Genomic DNA, 15,699 nt, shown 5'->3' with positions numbered 1-15,699 from the left:
CTCAATTAGTAAGAATAACTATTTTGTCAATATATTGCCTCCATAATCTTTAAAATTTGAGACTCATCTTCCTTAACCTTTCTTTTCCTGGGAAGTAAATATCAAATGGCATAATTTATCTTATCCCACAGGTATCTGTTGGCTTCTACTGTATTCACTGCAAAAGAAATGTAATAGCAAATCTTTAAATAAAACTCTCCCCCATACTCCAAGTTAGACTAATTCAGTCACCACTAGATGTGAAGCATTACCCACATGGAGTCCAGCTAAAGTCATACAGAAAATAGTTTTTAAAACAATTATTTTCCCTTTGCCTGGAATATTCACACTTCCTCTCGCCACAAATGCTGAACACTTTACTCGATGAAATGAATACAGAAAATGCTGAATATATTCACATATTTTCAAGTTTTCCAACTCAAGACATTTTTCTGAAAAGAACACTTTTTTTAAGCAACATGATTTTTAAATTCTTTTCCCATTTTCAACTTCTTTCATTATCTGACTCATTCCCACCTTTTTAATCTTTTCATAAAACTCAAATATTTTTATTGCCCGAGACTCTTTTTGATCATTCCCAAATCCAATTACCATACTACTGCCATTTTTGGACTTGGAGAACACGATTGTGAAATGTAACTCAAGTTTCAATACACAAACTCTTATTTGACAACAAGTTTAGTTTCTAAAAATTAAACATCACCTTGAAGAAAAATATTCAATTTTTATTTATTAACAAACAATAAAGGCATCTCACTGAATTTATATATACAAAAAAAACAGCGCTGATTTTGGAGTTAAACTGAAGTCATTATATTACCTTCATTATCTTAATGATACACCTCAAAGGCCAAGTATGCCTGTCACAAAATTCCCCTGGGAAATTTCTCTGATCTTTCTCCAATTCTTTTGGTCTTTCATGGCAGACAGAATGGTTGCTTTTCAAACACAAAATTGCTCCAAGTCAACAGGAGTTGCCAAGAACAGCCCAAGAAAGTAATGTCATATCCGTTTCTCCACTTCTGCTCTGTTGGGTTTATTACCTACTACTTTACCACTGTACCCATAAGTAAACTAGTCAGGTATTGAGTAGAATTTACAGTAACACACTTTTACAATGAACCACCATTAAAAATACAAGAAAATGGCATTAACGTGTGTTAAAATGCTTTGAAATATTCAAGTGGTAGTTAATTGTACATCAGCAATAAACAGAAGTTAGTTGTATAGGAGTACTGAGTAGCCAGTCAGTCTTGTGCCAGTCTTGGTCCAGAGAGATACGAGACCGCCCATTTCAGTAGGTCACTTGAAACCCTGAAAAATACAAAGATATATTTTTGTTAACTATTCCATCCTCTTCACGGAGCAGTTCACAGGCCAATTTTATGACACCGCTCTTTTGTGATTTCCTTCCTACAAATCAGAGAGCAGACAACATATCCCTCCCACACCACATCATTGAGTGATCTTTTCTGTACTGAGGGCCTTGTCCTATCAATTACGTGCCATTTCAATGCAACATTATACACAAACAAAATTCATTCCATGGTATGCTTGTTGTTTCTGCCATTATGTCCAAGGCCACTGCTACCATCCCGTCTAACTGCCAGTTTATTGCCTCCCTTTTGATTCCTGAATATAGCTAAATGCTTCTTGAAGGGTTTCAGCCCGAACTTTGACTATCTTTTGTCTTGCATGAATCTGCCGAGTTGCTCCAACACGTGTGTTGTCCAGTTTTCCAGCCCCTGTAGTCTCTTTTTTACCATAATTCAATGCCTCCCACCTTAGCCCCATCAACCCCTCCAGGTTCATTACAGGCTTAGGCTCAGGTGCAATTTCATTATAATCTGTTCAACCCAGCACTCAATTCTTCTTCTCACGTCCTGATCATTATAAAAGTTGTCTGCTTTATACATTTGAAATCCTTGTATACATGTCTCTCCTATTCCACTGGAATATCAAAACCTTTATTCGTTATTTCTCTCTCAAACTCCATATCTCCCATCCTCTCCATGTGTCCTTCATACAGAATACATCAACTCACATACTTCCTGGTATCTTCTCCAAGCTCCCTCCCTTCCCAGAGATCAATTTTACAATCACTTCCAAAAACCTCAGAGCCCACCTCCTTGTGCTTGAGTAACTTATCCCAACCATACCCCTAACCCAGTGCATAACCCCCTACCCTGGTGATTCTCAACCAGTGGATCTTTAAAAATGTTAAATAAAATACTTTACATTAGATAAAGATGTGTTTCTTACAGAGCTGTCTTTGACTTGAAAATATTACTTAGTTATTGCCACCTGTGGGCCATGGTATCTTAAGCCAGAGTGAAAAAGGTTGAAAACCACTGTCCTAACACCACCCTTTTATAGCAGCAGTTTTATCAGCATTTCTATATTTGCCATTTGTCAGACTTTAATCTTACTTTCTAAAGATTCCTTAAAGACCTGTATTTCAATGAAGTTTCCAATCATTCGTGTTTTTCCTGATCAGCATTCTGCAACATTGTTGAATATTTTCTAAACTCGAAAAGCCCCAAAGTGTAGCTTTTGTCAACATACTGATCAGGCAGAAACATCGATAATCGTGAAGAAAAGAGGAATCCATACGTGGGAGTGCAATTATGAAGGAAAATATTGAGAAAATATTAGCAAGTCAAATAAGGAAATGTCAAATGTTTTTCCTGTTGATATAAAAGAATTCCAGTAAAACGTCTGTTAAAGACAAATGGTGTCCGATGTGCAAAAGGGCCTATTTATATGAAACTGCCTTGACAGGCTTCATAAAAGGAAAGTGGACCATAAAAATGTGAAGAAAATTTTAAGAGTATTAGCATCTTAATCATAGATTAATCAGAAAGCAAGATGAAGAGTTCCCTAGATTCCAATGGAATATACACATGAAAGGAAATATTATCGTCTCTGATTATCATTTTTCAATCTATATTCAACAAAAGCATGGTGTCAGAGGCACAAATCAGCCAACATGTTGCAAATAGACTGATTTTATATTCCTTTTATTTTTATCGCTTTTATTTTCTGTTCTTATCAGTTCTGCCAAGGGTTCTATAGCTAAAACAAACAGTGAGGGAGATAGTGGACATCCCTGCCTAGTTGACCTTGGTTCGATTATATATCCATTTACTGTCACCTTCACCAATGGTCCCTTATATAATGCTTTAATCCAGTTAATATATTTCTCTGGTAGGTTGAAACGCTGTAGTACTTAGAGGTATTGTCCATTGTTTGTCTTTTCTTAATAAATTCAGTTTTGTCAAGTTTTACTATTTTTGGTACACAGACAGCCAATCTGTTTGCTCATAGTTTTGCTATTATCTGATTCCACCTGCATTGAATTCGCCCATCGTTATTGAATGAAGATCTACCGGGACCAATGCCTGAAGAGGGCGCACAAAATCAGTGAACCAGTGCGGACTCGAAAGGTGGTTATATGTTATTGTCTTTAAGAACAACAATAGACCAGTGCTTTAACCTTTTTGCCCCCTACCCCCACTCACATATCACCTTAAGTAATCCCTTAACAACCACAGAGCACCTACAGCACACATGTCAAACTCAGGACCGCGGGCCAAATTTGGCCCATGATATAATTATATTTGGCCCACAAGATCATATCAAATATGTATTAGAGCTGGCCCGCTGGCCACCGCACATGCACAGGTAATACTACAAATCCCAGAATGCTTTGCAAATGCGTTGGCGCCGGCCCGTCAGCCCGCTAATCGCCCCCACCTCCTCTCTTTACTTTCATTAACATCTGCGACCTGTCGCCCAACTCACATGTAATAAACCCCTTACGAAAAATGGCCAAACGAAAGAGAGAAAACAGGACCTTTCAAGACAGGTGGGAGACAGACTATATGTTCATCATTTTAAAATACAAACCTGTTTGTCATTGAAGCAAGTTGTTATTTTTTTGACTTGTTGGCTTGTGAAAAAAAATACATTTAAAAGGAGCTTAAAGGCTATAGAGAAATATTATTTATTGAATATTTTATTTCTCATTTGTTAATGCTTCTTCTGGAAAGAGTTTAACCAAAACTACTATTAAACATTTATTTTAATAAGAAAAAGTTTAACATTACATATGTTGAAAGAAAACATGCAAATGTTGTTGAAAATTTTCAATAAATATTTAGTTTGGCCCACGACTTAGTTCAAGTTTTTAATTTTGGCCCTCTGTGAATTTGAGTTTGACACCCCTGACCTACAGCATCTGATGCTATGGGTATTCTGGTTAGTGAAGGATTACTTAAAATGGTAAGTGGGTGGGGGAAAAAAAGGCTGAGAACCTCTGTGCTAGACTGAATATTCACAAGCCAACTTGTTCAACATCAGTGCTGGAAAAAAATTCCACCACATTAAACAGTCACTTGGACAAGTTAAGGACAATGCACACAATTTGGTCGCTATTTTTTTTTGTTGAGGAAACGAGGGGGCTTATGAGATTTGATCTAGTCTCCATAGATTTCAGCAATGCTTTTAACAAAGCCCCACATGCCAGGTCAGTTCAGAAAAATAACAGTAGAGAGGGTACCTAGGAGATTCCAGCCCCCAGTCTCATGAAAATGTAGGGGTCATTTACTGCTTTTGGTGCTCGCAATGCAGCCTCCTCTGTGTCAGGGAGCTAACTTCCTTGAGCTCCTTCACTCTCTCTGGTGCAACAGCAAGGACCTCCCAGTGACTAACCATTTTAATTTGACATACCATTGCCACACTGGTATGTATATCTATGGCCTCACGTATTGCCAAGTTGAGGCCACCTACAAATACAACACATATTCCATCTCAGTAGTCTCAAACCAGATAGCATCAATATTGCCCTCTAATTTCCGAAACCCCCACCTCCACTTTCTCTTTCCCTCATTGCTGTCTCCCTTCCTCCAGCTCTCCATTCTCTTCCTTCTCCTGTTTGAGAGCCATCTTTCTTAGCCCTCTGCTCTTTCTCCCATCACTTCTTAGCTTCTATCCTCTGACCTGTATCCACCTATTACCTCTGACCTGCTTGGTTATGTCCCCTCCCCTCACACTTTTTATTTAAGCATCAGCCTGATTTTTGAAACTCCTTAAGGAATAGCTTGGATCCAAACGTCGACTGCCTTTTACTACCTATGGATGCTGTGTGACTTGCTCAGCTTCTCCAACATTTTTGAGTACTGTGCTAGACTTTCTGCAGATATTCTCGCTTACCTAGATTTGCAAGCATACTTTCAAGGCTGAAAGATTTTAGCTTTGTACAGTTATTAGTTAGACTGGGTAACTTTCCTTTCTACAGAAGACACTGAAGGTAGTCCGCAGGTTACTTCAGTGTTATGTTCCCAAGAACTGTCTAAGTTCTCCTCAGTCAAAAATATCTATTACTATTCTATCTTACTTTTGCTCAAATTATTTAATTCCTTTGCACATTCACATACCACCCAGAATCCAATTAATTAATTAATTAAAGCCCGTGTCCAGTCATGAATAAATATCATTATTAGCTTGAAAATTGCTTTACAATGTTTGTGGGAAAATTTGCATAATGTTGGATTTTTGGCAGTCAGGTTGTTTGTAACCTGGAGAGACCCTGTAATACTACAATAAGTGTAATTGGTGCAAAAGTGGATAGGAAGGACCCATTTACTTAGCAAAGACCCATTTTACAAGAGCTGCAAAACTCAAATAATGGGCTAAAGATTTGGAGTTGGGTGGATGGGGGAAGGAAGATTGTGGATACCTCCAATCTCCTTGTGTACAAATAAAATAGATTGAAATTTCAAGGATAGGAATGCAATAAATAAAAATCACTACATTAAATTGTTTTTGGATGAGCTCTGGATGTGCAGTAATCTTTAAGTGCCAAGAGATAGGAGTTAGATTTAAACCAGTGAGCACTTTTACGGTACAACGGACTATATTTCTGAGCTGCAAGTACTTACACTAACAAGAGATGCAATTATTCTTGTATGTCTATCTGATGAAGGAAGGGATAATGATTGGTTGTGAAACTGTTTGTGTGCATGCAGTTAGATTTACCCAAAGATCATTATGGGGAGCAGAGTGAAGTTAGTGGAGCCACAATCTCACAGTGCCAGAGACCCAGTTCAACTCCAACTTGAGTTGCGGCCTGTGTCAAGTGTACATTCTCTCTATGACTGTGTGGGTTTCCTCCAAAATCCCAAAGATGTGCAGATAAGTAGGTTAAATGGCCATTTTAAATGTGTAGGTGATTGGTAGAATCTGGGAGAAATTGATAATAATGTGAGATTAATGTATGATTTCTGGTTAGCTAGGACTCCATGGGCCAGAGTCTTTTTTCGTTCCATAATCTCTTTCACTCCAGCATTGAATTTATAGAAACACTTAAGAGTCCTAAAAGGAAAACCAGAGGTGTACAATCTAGTGATCAATGGGGGATCAGAGGTGCAGAGGGTGAGCAAATTTATGTTTTAGGAGTCACTATCTCAGAGGATCTTTCTTGGACCCAGCACACTAATGGCATCGTGAAGAAAGCACGTCAGCTACCTCCAGGAGTTTGCAGAAGTTTGGTATGACATCAGAAATCATGGCAACTTTGCACAGGTGTAGTGGAAAGTGTGCTGACAAGCTGCATCATGGTTGGGTATGGAGACACCAATACCCCTAAAGGTAGTGTATACAGACCGGGACATCAAAGGCAAAACCCTCCCCATCATCCAGAACATCTACAGGGAACGCTGCCATTGAAGAACAGCAGCAATCATTAAGGATCCACATCACCCCAGCACGTGTTCTGTTCTCGCTGCTACCATCAGGAAAGAGGTGTAGATGCCACAAGACGTCAACCACCAGGTTTAGGAAGAGCTGATACTCCTCCACCACCATCAGACTCCTCAACAACAAACTCAATCAGGGATTTACATTTGCAGTTTATTGATTTTTTTTTCCTTACTCTGTATTAAAGTTTGTTTACATGCGTGCGTTCAGATCTTCTTTGCATTGCTCAATAAGTGATAATTCTGCCTCACCCACAGGAAAAAGACTATCAAAGTTGTATGTGATGTCATGTATGTACTCAGACAAATATGAAATCTGAATCCTTATCAAACACAGGGCCACACAATTACATTGAACAGACCTTACAGCTTTCACTTGAGCAATGAGTTCAGCAGAAGGCGCTGGATAATTGAATAAAAATCTGCTGCCATCAGGATGTCTCTGGAAAAAAAAACAGAAATAAATTTTATTTGTACCATATAAGAAACCTGAAATCTTACACAAATTTCTGCTCTAAGGAGTTTACTTCACAAGTATGTCAGTTCATGCAATGATTAAACAGCAGCAATGGAAAAGGTGTTTTCTCTCCTAATGATACTGCAGAATCAACATTAAATGACAATAACTGGTTTCCATATTTACTGAGAGCCAAGAGTGTTCTTCAGCAGCATTTAATTTTTCGAATCCTTGACTAAAATTGAACTATCATGGCAACTGTTACTCTTTTATTGATACTGGGATACATTGTCTTGGTCATCTGTAGAAATTTGATTGACTTCAGGATGACTGCACATTATTTGCTGGAGTTGTATGATGTGTGATGAAAAAGACAGTACTGCAGAGCCTCACTTGTTGACCCATGCCCAACACGACTCAATTACATGTGCTAAGTTCAGATGATGTTGGCTATATGTTCTAATAAAATATTCAGATGAGATCAATTTAGTGCTTTATCCGGATCAGGACGATTTGCTTTTTATTCCCATCCATATTTGGCATTTTATTCTTGATAGCAGATGGCAAGCTTGAGATTGTTACATTTATGGCAATAGGATGGAAAAATGTCTAAGTTGGAGTCCAAATTTGCCATAGATAAGTTTAGATGCTGTTTTAATTCGGTTACCAAGCAGACATCTGTGTCAATGGGTTTTATAAGCAAAATGTCAAAGCTTCAACCCACCCACAGCTTTACTGCTTTGCCTATCAGCTATTGTGTTCTTACTTCATATCAGGAATGAAATAATATCTTTGGAGAGGGCATTTTGAATCTGTTGGCAGGGTCTTTATCAGTAATTTGATTTGCTGCTATTTGTAATCTAGAAATATTATGGATCACTTTGAACATCATTATCCTCTTAAACAAAATGATCTTTAATTACTGGACCATGAAACCAGGATTTTTACAGGTTGTTCATCAGTTTTTTTTGTGTACAAGAGGAAGCTTCTTAACCCAGGATCTACAATCCCATTTTGCTTTATGTAAGTGCCAAAATTCATCATAAACTTTTTCTAATTTCTCCACTCAAAAATTACTTCACATACAGACATTTAACTGAAAAGGCTAAGATTCGCAGTGTGCAGAAAAACAACTTCTTTATCATTTCTTTGTTGCCGTATTTAAAAAAAAAATTAAAACAAGTGTGCGTGCAATTTTGCAAGATTCATTATGCAGACACTAGATTAAACTCCTCCACATACAGGCATGCAAACCAAACTGTGCCAATTTGTGCATGCACTCAGGAAGTTCAGACTCCTCCTTCCCCATCACCACCCCTCCCCACCCTTTCATTCAGGCTTCTGGCCTCTTTCTTGCTAGTCCTGATGAAGGATTTCTGCCCAAAACATATCAATTGCCTTCTATGGATTCTGTCTGACCTGTTGAGTTCCTCCAGCATTTTGTGTGTTGTTCCAGTTTGCAGTATCTGCAGTCCTTTTTTGTTAACATCTGATAAAACAAACCTCAGGAGCATTTAAAATGTCAATTTAAAATAACACCAGAATTCTAAGAACCAAAAAAAATCTGTAAATTTTTTTTTCATTAGCATTTTTTTTGGAGAACTTACAGGAGACTCATCTTTGTTCAGATTACCATGACGCTGATGTGAAACTTGCATCCAAACATCCTCTGTCTCCTGTCCAATTGGATCAACTCCTGGTGTCTGTAGGTTACAATTTTGAACTCGTTGAGAGGATCTATTCGAAACAAAGTCTAATTGGTTATACTTTGTTGACAATACTGTCATCTTGTTTCCTGATAGATTGTTCAAATCACTATCTTTAAGCATTTTCTTCATTCTACGCTCTTCCTTTTGGTAAGACTCTTCGTGTCCAGTGACGATATTCATTTGGCAAACCTCATCAGCCATTGCTTCACAGTGATCTGTTTCAATAAATGTTCCATCACTACTTGAGCTCCTGGCATTCTTCTCCTCAATATCAGATCTTGACAACATCCAGGACGTGCCTTGATGATCACAGTTTCCATCCAATCGATCTTCTGCATTCACCAACTTCCGTTTCCTTTTCCCAACTCTTGGGATGTCATAACATTCTTTGTCTCTGTTATTATTAAATTGCTCCTCTTGTGTCACCAGTTTGGTGTTTCTAGCTACTGTTGTATGATTGCACACGGTCATGTTTGGTCTACATTGACCACCATCTTTAACTGCTGATACAGGGAGTAGGCTTCGGAATGAGTCCATACAATTTAAGCCACTGGAATTAACAGTTGTGCCTGATAAAGGGGAGATGTTTTTAAAGCCACGTTTGTAGGCACTCCTACCAGAGAGCACAGATTTCTCTCTTGCATCCTCCTCAAGCTCTGCCTCATGTATACTATTGTTTGATGTGGTTGGCGAGTACAAAGAGCCATGAGCACATTGAGCTTCTGACTCATCTGTATACAACTCCAGCGATTTGTCTGGATCATTCTGCATACTGCTATCTGGAAGCCCAAGTTCAACAGCTTGCCTACAAGAAGGAGCATCAACAAATGTGGAGCAAAGGGTGTGACATATGCCATCGTGTTGCTTACAAGATTCTGAAGTATAGGTACATGAAATACAAGTTTCTGAAAGTAAACAAATGATTGGTTACATTAATTCTAGTATTTTATTCAATTACATTCAGTACAACTCCAATACTCCAAAATCGATTATCTGAAATTTTTTTGGACCCAGAAGTGACGTCTGTTTGGCTCCGAAATTTTTTTTGGATAATTGAGAATTTCAGAAAAATCAGAAATCCTTATTTATCCGAAAAATTTCGAAGTGAAATTTGCCTCCAAAAAATTTTGAATTAATGAGTATATATGAAACAATCAGAAATCTTCAGTTATCCAAAAATTGTTTTCAGAGTCAAACTGACATCACAGGTTAAAAAACTTTTGGAATTTTGGAAAAACCTCTGAGTAGAATTTCAAGTTTTTTGTTGTTAGATTGATCTTATTTTGTTCAGGTTGTTTTTTGGTGAGAATTATTTCATGCTTAAAAAGCCTACCCCTGTTGTTTGTTATTGTTTAAACACTGTTCAAAGTGATTCGCTGTTACTATTAGGCTGTTTTTTAATAAGTGACCAGTTATCCAAAAATATCATAGTCCCTAACATTTTGGATAATCAGAGTTGTATTTTATTAAAAGAAATAATCTCATTTCTTTCTCATTAAAAATTAACATTTATTTATAATAGGAACTGCAATGCCATCACTGAAGATGGATATGATTACAGAATGACAAATTAACATTCCAAAGTTGAACAAAGGGATTTATATACACAATACAAACTGCAGATAGACTGATTTTAAAAATGGATCAAAATTATATTTCTACTTCATGTTTTACTTTCTCCCATCTTCTGGACCCTTTCATTTGTAAAATCACATCTGGGATTTATCCCTGTAGAGCTCGTTGAAAGAATCAAAGACTTGTTGATCCATCCCTAGCCAGGTCGGATCATTCCGGACTGGTCGGCCACCTGTGAAGAGCTCCTGTCTTTTGCTAATAAAATTGTAGAGCTCGTTGAAAGAATCAGACTTGTTGATCCAAACCAAGGCTTTTATTAGCAAAAGACAGGAGCTCTTCACAGGTGGCCGACCAGTCCGGAATGATCCAACCTGGCTAGGGACACAACCCTTTAAGGCCCAGACAATAGGTGTGGCTTAGCTCTCAGCCAATCGCTGTAAGCACATTCTAGATACAGTAACTATATACACTATGTACATTGGTGATAGATCTGTACTATCACAATCCCCATACGAGATATCCAGAGGATTAACTAGGGTTGATTACAAGTGTTTCAAAATGTGCTTATTCTTCTGTCGACAAACTTCTTAAATGTTATATGACAGAAAAAAAAATCAAATTAAAATGCAATCAAAGTTGATAATGTAGATTATACCCAGCAGAAAGGCTCATCCTTTCACTCTATACTATCAAATACCTGTACTTAAATTCACAACTTTCAATGCATGCTTTCCTTTTACTCTCCATCTGCAAATTTTATCTGCATAATTTTATCCAGATGCTCTCCAGATGACAACAGTCTAAATCAAAGCTATATGTAATTCCTAACACAAAAAGCTGTGATCGCTTAAGATCTGAGCACAAACTGCACATCCATTTGAAGAATCACACTCAAAAGGTTTCAACAGATGATCTCAGAATGAGAGAGGTGAAAATGAGGTCTTGATAAATGCTTCAGATACATCAAGATGGAAAATCTTCTCTCAGACATTTTCAAGAATTTTTAAACAAAAGAAAATGCATAACTTAGCTAAGCAGCACATTTTTTCAAGTCATGGGTTCAGGTACAATTTTTAGTTTTGATAAATCTGGGTCAGGCCCTGATCTTTTAAATCCAGTGGGAAAATGTGCAAGAACAAGTGACAATAAATTGGTATCCCACAGAACATGGGCAGGCACCTTTTTACCATGCGTGGGCCGGATGGTGTGTCTGTGGTTGAACGGCATGCTGCACTGTTGTTACCATAAATGAAATAAATAAATAAATGGAATGAAATTAATAAATACAATGACGCATTTCAGGTCAGGGAAGACATCTTCAAATCTGGAAATGCACCAAAATCCACGAGTTAGTCATTAAAATGGCACAATATTAAAAAACCTATAAAAGTCAAGGAGGAGAAAAATTAGTCACAATTAAAAAATAACTAACCCGAAAACAGACAGCAGTGAGAGGCAGAATGTCACACAGAGAGAGGGCTCTCATGCAGAGAGAGGGGTGTGTGTGTGAGAGAGAGAGAGAGAGAGAGAGAGAGAGAGAGAGAGAGAGAGAGAGCTTCGCGGACGAAGATTTATGGAGGTGTATGTCCACGCTTACAGATAAGGGAAGCCACACAAAAGAAAGGGAGTCCAACCCAAAGAGAGGAAGGGCAACACTCTGAAAGGCAATCTAACATAGAGATTGCAAAGAGATGAGGAATCATACAGAGAGGGGGGGGGGGGGTGTACATAGAGAGATAAGTTTAAAGAAAGTTAAAGAAAGAGGAGGTGTTGGAGATAGAGAGATAGATGGATTCTCACACTGGTCTCCTAGACAGAGGGATAATGTCACTGTGAGGAGGGGTTCTCGCCCACGGAGGGGTTCTCGCCCACGGAGGGCGGGGCGGGGGGGTCTCCCCTGCGAAGGGCACGCATACAGAGGGTGGGGGTGCCACCCCCAGAGGGCCACCCCCAGAGGGCCAGATAAATTTGGATCGCCCACACCTGCCATTGAACTTCACACTCCCATTTACAGATATTTAGCAATTGCTCCGTGCTTACCAGAACATTAAATTTGATCTTGCTGCTGAAGAGGCAAAGTAAATAAGTAATTGTATTTTGAAGTTGTTTCTTAAATCTAAAGTGCTTGATCAAGCATCTTACTCACCCCCTGACGATGGAATTCGCCCAAGGCTCACAGGTAGTACCAAATTCCAGGGGTCCTGTGAAGATGGAATCTCCTGTTGTTCTGTAATACACATTACAATATTACACATATTAGTTTGTCTTATGATGAGATTTTATACTAGGCAAGGGTTGAGGGAGTGGTGGACTGGAGTCAGGGCAAACTGTTAAAGTAGATAACTGCATGGAATTGACACTTTAGAAGTTGAAATGTTTATTTTGTTGTAACCTCTAAAAATTTGTTTTCCCCCTTCTTCACCAAGTAGTTTACTGTCATATGGCATCCCTCAAAAGGTCCTTTTATAAAGCAAAAAATAACAAATGTAAAGGCGGAGATTCTCCGCCCTTACATCACAAACCTTACCTTTGTAAATGGTCTGTGACCAACATCAAGGTGCCGACTCCGATCCTTCTGTAGGATCGTGGCAGAGGTGGAGCGTAGCACTCCATCTCGCTCCATAAATGTCCAGCCACTGCAAGCGGCTGGCTAGGACAAGCTAATGATGTTGTGAGGACACCATCAGCCTGTGACGCAGGGTTGTTTAGTGAACGTATTATGCCAGAGTATCGCGGAATAAGTCATCATTGATGTGTCCGCCGCCGCACCTTTGGGGCCCTGGACTTGCCGCTCCACTCCCTTGTCCTTCTCAATCTCCCAGTTGCGGGGGTCAGAACCAAGAAGCTGGGGCCCTGAAGGTCCAGCAGTGCCAGTGCCCGCATCAATGATGACTATTTTCACCGATGATATGCAATATCCAGAACCAAGTACTCACAGGTGAGTGAGAGTGAAATATAAAGACAGTGAAAATAACCAATGGCCAACTTCTTTACCCATAAACCCACGCAATTGGAACCACTCACCGTGTCCCAGATGGTTCCAGCTGCGTGGGGGATTACGGATAACAAAGTCAGCTATTGCTCGCTGTGTATTTATGACGGTGATGGCACGGCAACAGTCACCCTGCCTACAGCGACTCCTGAGGATGCACCGAGGCGACGCTGGAGCAGCCTTTTAGAGCTGCTCCATAAAAATGTAAATTTTTCTCCACAGATGGAGCCGGCCTTGAAGCGAAGGCCCTCCATCAAAACACCTAAAGCTTCCCAATTTCTGTTAAACAATACCTAAATATGATTTCCAAAGACTTGTGCTCTTATCATGCGTTACCTACCTTCAATACACATGAACTCATCTGTGCAACCACTGTTCTCAGATCTTGGATCTTCAGTGCATACAAAATCATCCTTCCATTCTAAGGACAAAAATCAAATGTTTTCCAATAGCTCACAACAAATTTATATTTGCTTTCTGCTTCATTTTAACTTCACAAAGTAAAATTAAAACAAAAAATTCCAACGGCACTGAGCTAAGCTTGTTCCTTTACTTTTTGGGAAATTATTTCCATTTGTATTCATCAATCCTCATGTTTTCTACATTTATTGTCATTTATGCTGCATTCTAACATATTATACTCACAAAGAATGGTTCAACATGCAGCAAAAGCAAGTGCCAGAGAGCTCAGTGGGTCAATCAGCATTTGTAGAGGTAAAGGGATAGTCGTTAAGATTGCACCAGGAAGCTTCAAACTGATTGGCTTAAGAGCCATGTTGCCTATTAGTTTGCTCGTGGATGCCCTTTAGAGGCCATTTCCATAATGCAAAAGAAACTGGCTGAAGTTTTATACTCCAGTGATTATACAAATAACTTACAGTGGCATAATCTCAATAGTTTAAGTATGCTATTTATAAAGGAGGTTCTAGATAAATGCATTATTTTGTTATATGATAGATGAATAAAGTGGGAGAGCAAGGAGGGAGCAAAAGCAGAAAAGGGGAAAAACAGAAAAGAACAGAGAACAAAGGGACCTAGTACTTTTTTGGGCAAGAGTACATTGTCGGCATACAAATCACATACGATTGATTCACCAGTTAAAAACACAGAAACACTGGAGGAAATCAGCAGCTTTTGCAGCATCCATAGAGAGTAAAGATATATAACTGACATTTCAGGCCTGAGCCCTTCTTTGAGGTACGAGTGAAAAGCAGCCAGGTGTCTATATGAAAAGGCTGGTGAAAAGAGGAGAATGGGAGGGGGAGGAGTACAGACCAACAGATAAAAGGTGTCTTTGAATACAATAGGGCAGGAGAGGAAAGATGAGGATTGGGAGAGGGGAGTGTTTTTGCCTCTACAATCACAATGTGCAGACTTGAATGTTTCACTGATTTACCAGTGCCCAAAACTCATGAGCACTGCTTCATTAACATTCTAATAGTCAGACAAGTTCTTACAATTAAAATCCAGAAAATTATTTAAACAAGAGCTGCACTAAAACCAAATGCTTTTGTTCCTTTAATTCAATGTTGAATAATTATTCAGTTAGATGTAGATTCGTTATATTTGCATTTTTACTCTTGTTATCACTACAAAGTCTTGTATGAATGATATCTTTGTACGTTCAGGGCAAATTGAAAATAGATGTCAGCTCATTAATTTATTACCTTCGATTAGAAATCGCAACTCCCAAACAATGAATTTCTCTTTTCCCTATTGCCTCATCTCTGGTATTTGGCTTAAACAGTGTCAACAGAGAAATTTGCAATGATAACAATTTTGTTTCCAATCCAGGGACAAAATGCACCAACAGAAAATAATGTACAGGGCAATATAATTTTTTAAAAATTTAAGAAACCAAAATTTTTCATTTGGTAGAAAAAAATGTTTGCTCACCTTTTATATTATTTAACACTTTCTCCTGATGAGAAGAAATTATTAGCATTGCCTCAGGAACTGTGAAAATGTCTCTCTTGTTCTATTAAAAACAACACAAATTAAAATAATGATTGGAAACAACTTCTTAACCAGCTGGCACGGAACATGAATGTTTTCAATTATTATTAAATATTCAGCATTTTTCCCTGGAAAAATTATCTCAGAACTGGTTGGATGTTGTAATGGTGCTGAAACAAACATTCGCCTTGTTTCATTAATTTTTTAATAATGCTTGTTTTGCTGATGGTCAGGAAATTAACGTGTGCTTCT

The 15,699-nt window shown here is 38.5% G+C and overlaps 1 protein-coding gene across 2 annotated transcripts in view; it reads right to left on the bottom strand.

The window, feature by feature from the left end:
• Positions 1-704: 704 nt before the first annotated feature.
• The window catches only part of acd (ACD shelterin complex subunit and telomerase recruitment factor), a 33,253-nt gene continuing 18,258 nt past the window's right edge, over positions 705-15,699 (bottom strand). Inside the window, exons 8-14 of one of the 2 annotated variants that reach the window (XR_011345769.1) lie at positions 15,388-15,469; positions 13,832-13,912; positions 12,646-12,726; positions 8,823-9,829; positions 8,635-8,704; positions 7,121-7,200; positions 1,295-1,314 (exon numbers count right to left, since the gene is read on the bottom strand). Coding sequence is in view for 1 of the 2 variants with exons in the window: in XM_069901498.1 (XP_069757599.1) it covers positions 1,248-1,314; positions 7,121-7,200; positions 8,823-9,829; positions 12,646-12,726; positions 13,832-13,912; positions 15,388-15,469 (1,398 nt within the window). In the remaining variant the exon portion in view is untranslated. Of the gene's footprint in view, positions 1,315-7,120; positions 7,201-8,634; positions 8,705-8,822; positions 9,830-12,645; positions 12,727-13,831; positions 13,913-15,387; positions 15,470-15,699 lie in introns of both variants that reach the window. The other variant, XM_069901498.1, reaches the window with a different exon arrangement.

The sequence above is a fragment of the Narcine bancroftii genome, chromosome 10 (genome assembly GCF_036971445.1).
Source record: "Narcine bancroftii isolate sNarBan1 chromosome 10, sNarBan1.hap1, whole genome shotgun sequence".
Classification (NCBI taxonomy): Eukaryota; Metazoa; Chordata; class Chondrichthyes; order Torpediniformes; family Narcinidae; genus Narcine; species Narcine bancroftii.
This window is presented reverse-complemented; position numbering and strand designations above follow the sequence as displayed.